At 52.9% G+C, this 7,755-nt stretch overlaps 1 protein-coding gene across 1 annotated transcript; it reads left to right on the forward strand.

Annotated features, from left to right (window-relative positions):
• The first annotated feature begins 966 nt into the window (after positions 1-966).
• Positions 967-6,438, forward strand: LOC142417140 (endoplasmic reticulum-Golgi intermediate compartment protein 3-like). Its single transcript, XM_075517502.1, is given in 9 exon segments — positions 967-1,086; positions 1,176-1,272; positions 1,469-1,539; positions 2,134-2,221; positions 3,336-3,340; positions 3,573-3,687; positions 4,987-5,080; positions 6,250-6,287; positions 6,290-6,438. Coding segments are annotated over 9 exon segments (777 nt in total).
• Positions 6,439-7,755: the final 1,317 nt, after the last annotated feature.

The following is a 7,755-nucleotide window of genomic DNA, read 5'->3' on the forward strand; positions in this document are numbered from 1 at the left end:
AGCTCTGACAAGCTGTTGTCTGATTTAGGCTCTTGAGTTCATAGCCGTTCCCTGTGAGGAGGGAGGGCAGTGGAGGTGTTATTGAAAGGAGGGGGGAAGAGTCCACGCCAGGGATGGAAGGTGGTGTTGGGGTTTAGCCCCAGTCAGTAATTAAGTACCACCCCGCCGCTCGCTCACCCTCCCCCCCCGGCGGGATGGGGGAGAGAATGGGAAGAGCAAAAGTAAGAAAACTTGTGGGTTGAGGTAAGAAGAGGTTAATAATTGGAACAAAATAATAATAATGGTGATAAATTGTAATGAGAAGGAAAACAACAAGAGAAGGAGAGAGGAACAAAACCCAGGGGACAAAACCAAACAGTGATGCAACCGCTCACCCCCCACCCACCGACGCCCAGCCAGGCCCCGAGCAGCGATCGCTGCCCCCCGGCCAAGTCCCCCCAGTTTCTGTACTGAGCAGGACGCCCTATGGGGTGGAATAGCCCTTTGGCCAGCTTGGATCAACCGTCCTGGCTGTGCCCCCTCCCAGGCCTTGTGCGCCCGGCAGAGCATGGGGAGCTGAAAAGTCCTTGACCAGTGGAAACTCCACTTAGCAACAGCCAAAACATCAGCGTGTTACCAATATTATTCTCCTACTAAAAGCCCAACCGCAGCACTCTACCAGCTGCTAGGAAGAAAATGAACTCTGTCCCAGCCGAAACCAGGGCAGCGGGGCAAGAGAGTGGGTTTTTCTCCTTCCTTTCCTTCCCTTCCGTCCTTCCTTCCCTTCATTCCCTTCCTTCCCTTCCGTCCTTCCTTCCGTCCTTCCACGCTTCAGCACAAAAAGCGCTGGTGCTCTCCCGAGATGCTTTGCTTCCCGCTTTGTTGCTGCCACAGCCAGCCTGAGGGACAGCCTGGTTGTTCTCCAAAGGGCCTTAGTACCAAGCCGCACCCCTGTCAAAGACGGAGGCAAGGGATGGGACGGGCAGGATGTCGAACCGAGTGAAAACTGCTCTCTACCAGCAGCTTGGCCTTGGTATCAAGCCCTTTCCAGCTAACCGATCTGGGCACAGCCGGCGTCTCTCGGGTGCCCTTCAGAGGCCCGGGGCCGTTGGCAGGGGGGGTGAGAAGAGGGCGAGGCGGCAGCGAGGCCCTTCGGGCCCCGGAGGAGACCGGGAGCCCCAGCCGCTCCCCGCCAGCCCCCTCGGCCGGCTTCGAGCCGCGCTGCCCGGCGGGCCGGGGCCTTCCCCAAGACCCGGGAAGACTTTCGGGTCAAGAGGTGCGGGGGCGCGCTGGGTGAGCGGGCGGGGCCGAGGCGGGGCCGAGGCGGGGCCGAGGGGGAGCCGAGGGGGGGCCGAGGCGGGGCCGAGGCGGGGCCGAGGCGGGGCCGAGGCGGGGCCGAGGCGGGGCCGAGGCGGGGCCGAGGCGGGGCCGAGGCGGGGCGGGCGGCCGCGACCGGCGGGGCTGACGGCGGTTCTCGGCTCCCCGGCAGTGAGGGCTGTCAGCGGGCTCATCATGGGGCTGCTTTTCTTCTCGGAGCTGCAGTACTACCTCACCAAGGAGGTGAGTAGCGGCGGCGGGGGGGGCCCGGCCCCCCGGTGCTGCCTCCTGCCCGCGGAGCCCCGGCGGAGAGGCGGCCCTGCGGCCCGTGGCGGCCTGCCGTGCCTCCGCACCCCCGCCGCCTCCGCCGCCGCCTCCCGCGGGCTGCCCACGCAGCAGCTTCCCCGCCGCAGGTCTGTCTGGGGTTTGTCTCTCCCCCCGCCGGCCGCCTTGCCGCTGGGAGCGGGCTGCCCTCCCCGAAAGCCGCTGGGCGCAAAGGCTGGCTTGTGGCCGCCTGTAACGCGGTGGCGGGAGAGCGTCTCAAGGTCTCTTGGCGCTGTCTCCACCGTCTCCAAGCAGGCACTGCAAAGAACGGAAAGCAAGCGCGGGAACCCCCGTCCCCACCCCAAATTCGGAGGTTCCCAGGTGATTCCCTTTCTTAAAGGCAGGACAAGTGGCAAGCGCTTAGCTACCCTGGAAGGTGCGGGAGGCAGCAGCTCGGGTGTCTCGCAAATGCCACCTCTTAACAATCGGCTCCTGAGCCAGAGCAGCGGAGGGCAAGAGGCCTTTTGATTCGCTTCCGAGTGAAACGGGACTCTGGTTTTCCTGTGTTCCTAGGTTCCTCCGGAATTGTACGCTGACAAATCAAGGGGAGATCAACCGAAGATCGATCTAGATGCTATTTTTCCACATATGCCTTGTGCTCGTGAGTCAGACTTCTGAACGCTGGGGTAATTTTCGTACTTGCCGAGGGCCCGGCAGGCTCAGCGTGCCTGGTGCTTCCGAGCGCTGCGCTGCTGCTTGGGCCACGGACAGGGAGGAGCTGGTGATCCCGTGTGGTTACGCAGGGATTCCAGCCAGGCCCGCTGGGCGCTTAAACCAGCGCTTCCAGTCGGGCAGTCTTGTTTTTCTAGATTATAAATGGAGCTAAAGAAGAAATCCACTTGCACTCCTGTGCGGTGGTGCGCTTTGTCTTGTTTTTCTAGATTATAAATGGAGCTAAAGAAGAAATCCACTTGCACTCCTGTGCGGTGGTGCGCTTTGTCAGAGAGCTCGGTGATACTGAAAAAGCTGGCACAGAGTTCCCTTGGGACTCAAGATTTGGCCGTATTGTTGTTGACAAACTGCAGAGTCTCCTTCGGAAGGTACTTGAGAAGGGACGGCTTTTCTGTGGTTTTGGTACTTACATTCTGACTGTAATGCCAATGCCGCGCCATAGCCTTTCTCCGAAATGTTGAAAATCGGACTGATTACCTTTGAACCAAGTTCAAAATAAAGTTGCAGGATGAAGCGATGGAAGACTGTGCAAGTCTTACCGGGCATTACTGCTGTGCACGTTATCCGACTGTCCGCTAATCTTCCCTGCCTCTTGTTCCCTTGTAGTCATTCCTTTGGGTAATGCATTGGGCTCTCAATGTAGCGAATCTGGCTTCTTTCTGGCCACCCAAGATATTATTGGTCTTTGTCTTCTCACATTTAAAAGGGCGTGGGAAGGCCAGAGAGACTGGAAGCCTCTCCTGTTTTGTGCAGAGGAGCCGTCAGTCTTGTAAGCGAGCACGTAGGCAGCAAGTGCATCATGGTGCTTCGATACCAGGCCGAGACCACAGACCTTCTCAGTCTTCTTTGTGAAAAGGGATCACCAGGAAATGTGCTGACGTTGAAGAGGGAAGGGTGGGGGGGTAGAGGTAGGAGGCAGCTTTCAACCGGTTTTAAGCTTAGCTCCTGAAAATGGTTATGGGCTTTGAGGGGTTTGGGGTTGGTTTTTTGCCCTGAGTGTATCCACCTTTCAGGGTAACGCTTTCTGTGGCAGCTGGAAACAGTCCTTGTACACCGAACCTCGTCCTTGGAAGAGTCGTTTAGGGTGCTGCAACGTGCGTTTTATTCCCTGTCCGTCACTTGGCCCCAGCCGTACGCACTCTTCCGGTTTGGCACATTCTTATGCCCCTGGCTGAAAGATTCTGTATTTTCACTGGTTGAATGCTGCCTCAGCCTGCCACAGACCATAACCAATGTGTGTTTATAGACCACTTTCCTTGCTCGTGGGTTTCAGGTGTGAGAGCATCGATGCCATGGACATGGCAGGAGAGCAGCAGCTGGATGTAGAGCACAACCTGTTTAAGCAACGTTGGGATAAAGCTGGCAGTGGCGTGACTCCAGAGGCCGAGAGGCACGGTAAGATGCTATTCTGCCTTTCTTGGATGGATGCTCTGGTAGTCTTCCCATCACTGTGTGTCCGTGTTGACTTTCACAGGAACAAGTGACAGCTGAAGAGCATTTAAACACCATAAACTCTTGAAGAGTTTGTAGTACCCAAATCTATTAAACTGGCGGATCAAACTCCTATTATACGCGCTACTTTTGCGAGGCAAATCTTTGCCTAGTCCCTCTGAAATGATGACAAGGACTCATGGATGCATTTCAGGGATAAAGGTGCTGAGTTCATGGTCTTTTACGGCGAGAAATCAAGCAGCTGTTCTGGCAAAACTTGGCTGTGGTCGTACCCGTAAATCCCAGCGGGCTGACAAATGGGACGACCTGGTTAGAGGAAAGAGCCTCTCTCCAGGGAAGGCTCCAGTGGCTCGACCCTTAAGGCTAAACTTGCACCTTACTACATTGACTTTGTGCGTGTTAACGCGTAGCTGATCAATACCTTTTAGTTGATTTATCGGTTACAAGTTGTAGTCAGTGGTCCTTGGCTACATAAACCTCTCCTCTACGTTTTTTACACGTTGTGACTCACCGTTGTACTTCGATACAAACCCGAAACAATTCTGGCAAAGTGCCGCAGTCTAACAGTAATACTGTCCTGACTTTTCCTTTCCAAAACACGAGCTCCTTATTAGCTTTTCTGGGAGAGAGTGCAGTTCTACGTATCAGCGTAAACTAAATTTGTTGATTTGGATCACTCAGATTTAACTTTTCTGTTCTCGAAGTTGAAAGGCTAAACTAAGCCAAGAGCTGAACAGTCGGTAGGTACACGAGGGTTTCTGCAGTTGTCATGGGAATGTGGTGATAGTGTCCTTACTGCTGTGTCACTTAGCAGCCTTTCTGTATTCAGAGGTTGTGGCGTTACAAATTGAGTGTCTGGGCACAAAAGCTGTTTACAGCTTTGTGTAAGAAGTCTTGTATCAGTCACAATGTACCGATTGGGTCTACTTTCGACAACGTTTTAACAAAGCCTTTATGCAAGTAACGTCTGATCCATGCTCCAGGAAGGCTTACAGAGAGCCCGTTCTCTCTGTGGAAGGTGTTCTGGAGATGACAAATGCTGCTCTGTTAGTTGGTCTTACTTCACACCTCAGCAGGCTCTGTGCGTACCATTTCAGGTGGGCTTTGGGTGCAGGATGCACAGCTTCCAACACAAACCCGTTGCATTCATGCGTAGAGCAGTTATTGTGCGTAGAACAAGACAAGAGTGCAAGACAGCATTTCCAGACACCCCTCATCACTTGGAATCCTCTTTTGTCTTAGAGCTGGGGAAAGAAGAAGAAAAAGCGTTTGATCCAAATTCTTTGGATGCTGATCGCTGCGAGAGCTGTTACGGGGCAGAGTCAGAGGACATTCGGTAACCCTTACACCTTTTTGCATCTTCTTAGCGCTTGAATTCATGCTGTTACGTTGCGTGCACGTTTTTTTCCCAAATGCCTGTGAAGGTCTGTGCAACGAAATCCTCCCAGGTGCTTGTTCAGAGAATGATGAGAACTGGTGTGGTTTTGGTAGGTCTTTGGAAGCTGCGCTCGTGGTTGTTAGGAATGTGCAGAGTTAGGTTGTCTAGATTGTCTACATGCCTGCTGAAGGGCAGTGCAAATTGCACCACCTTTGCAGTAGCACCAAGATTGTATGCCAGCAACTGGAATCTTTCCTGGGATTATTTGGTGTCCAGAGGGGAGCTGTGTAAATTATTTCGCCGTTACGTGAGCTGTCTTGGAATAAAACCTGGTTACGGCCTTGCCTTCTCACTTCTGCTGCAGGCGTTGCATCCTTACGGGAGCAAAGACCGGACGTCTGTCGCTCACACAAACATCATTTGGTGTTTCTCCTTCCTCCTACCTGCAAATTCCTCTGAGAATGGATCTGTGATAGTCTGTAGGTTCTGGACTGTCCTTTGCTGCTGTCGTCTCTGTAGTTAACTTGGTTTATCCTGTCTTTCAGGTTGGGTCCTTCCCCAGAGATGCTTCCATCTTGAGGGATTCACGATTCCGGCCTTCAACTTTTTCTTTGGCCCAGCAAAACATGCAACCAAGAAGGAAAACTTGTTCTTTCGGTGACCAAGGCATTACCCAGAGGTCGAAAAGTAATGAAGAAAGTTTGCCGTTAACCCTCCCTCCCATTGTGACAGTCTCGGCCTCAAAGCAGAGAAAAGGAGGAACAGAAGCAGGCAGGTGCTTTGTTCACATGGGGAAGTTCCAAACCGCTCAGAACTGTGGGAGGCTGATGTCGTTTTTGTAGCAAATTGCTTTGCCAAGGAGCGATGTGACTGTCTAAACGGACAGGCAGAGCCCTTTTCAGACTCGAGAACGGCATTCAACCAGCTTGCACCCTCATGCCAAAATCTCAAACAGTACATCAAGAAGCTCGAGCTCCTTCAGGAGCATTAGGCCAGCTTCCCAGGTCCAGTCCCTGCTGTTGGCTTTATTGCTTTGTTGAAGAAGAATGCGCCGAGGAGTCAGGTCCTGAGCTGGAGCGTCTCTTTCTAGCGATAAAGACGGTAAGAAGGTGCTTGTGCTTTTGCAGGTGGTGTAAGACTTGTGACGGCGTCAGAGAAGCGTACAGGCCTTCAAGAACCCGGATACCGTAGAGCAGTGCAAGAGGGAAGGGTTTAGCCAGGAAATGCGAGAGCAGAAGAACAAGGGCTGCCAAGTGTGTGCTTTCCTAGAGGTCAACAAGGCGAGAGATGGGTTTTGCTGTGAACCTGCTGCATGATGGCGAGGACTGTGAAAAGGCAGAGTTGCTCTCCTTGTCCAGCTTTAGGTGTTCACAGCACTGTCATATAATAACTGCTGGGCTCAGCAAGGTACGTGTGCCCGTGAAGGGGTTCAGTGGGAGAGTCAGGAAGAGCGGTGGGAAGGGGATAATTCTGTGTTCCGTTGTGCGGGCTGGTAGGAAGCCTGCCGGCTGGAGAAGCTTAGCTTTTCCTACCGTCTAGCTAGCGAGTCTTTTTGCCGAGGTTTCTGGAGGAGGAGGGGCAGCTTCTTTGAGGTTGGATTGTCCCACCTGCCCTTCTAGCCTTCTAGCCACAGAGACCACCAGTGGGTGCTGGAGATAACAGTATCCAACAGCTTGCCAGCAGAGGTGCTGGAGAGAGTGAAATGTTACCTTCTTTAGAAAATCAGTGGAAGCAAGACTATTGGAGTTGGTTGTCAAAGCCGAAGATGCGCAGCGAGGTGCTTTTTGCAACTGCTGTATGAAAACGTAGTACGAGATGCACCAGAGAACTATGTAAGTACCCTGTCATTTGGCGGGTTACCAAACCCAGAACACTTGGACGTGCAAATTACGTACCCAAGTACCTTCTAAAAATGGGGTCCAGGCTGATTTTTTTTTTAATTCAAGCTGTGGGGTTTTTTACAGCTTTGTGTACTCCTCCTGGAGACCACATGCCTTATTTCTGGAAAGTAAACGTTTTACTCACAAAGCCAGACGTTGGGATTTGAGCGTCATCATGGGTACCGAACCGTTACGGGACCCTCTATCGCCAAGTGCGATGAGCAGGAAAGATTCAAAGGGGAATGCTGGAGGCAGCAAGGGTCCAAGGGTGGGTGTGACTGGGGAAGTTCCTGGGGGCCGTTGTTACGCACTTGGAATTTGGCCCATCTCCATTCTCGTCAGGTCTGCAGTTAACATCAGCGCTAGGTTTGCACAGGCATCGAAGGTGTAATGTAGCACGTGAGCTTGGGACATTCCCATCTTCTAGGGGAGAGAGCGTGTACGATGGCTGGTGTGTGTCAGGGAGGATTGGCCCCTAATGTCCATATCCCTTTCAGATGCCAGGATGAAAGTTTAACAGCCTTTGTCTTTTTAGGTTTATGTTGTTGGTTTAGTGCTTTTTGGTTTGTTGGTTTAGTGCTTTATTTTTGCATGCAGCTTTTTTCCATGGGTGTATACCTTGGATCTCCGTTGTTGATTGTATTAAGGCGTTCTTACCCTGCTCGCTCTCCCCCTCAGTTACTTTATCCGCTCCTTTTCTGTGATACTGTTTTCCTGTATTTCCTGCAGCAACAGTCAGTTCCCTGCCAGTAG

Source organism: Mycteria americana, chromosome 14, assembly GCF_035582795.1.
Source record: "Mycteria americana isolate JAX WOST 10 ecotype Jacksonville Zoo and Gardens chromosome 14, USCA_MyAme_1.0, whole genome shotgun sequence".
In the NCBI taxonomy this organism is placed as follows: domain Eukaryota; kingdom Metazoa; phylum Chordata; class Aves; order Ciconiiformes; family Ciconiidae; genus Mycteria; species Mycteria americana.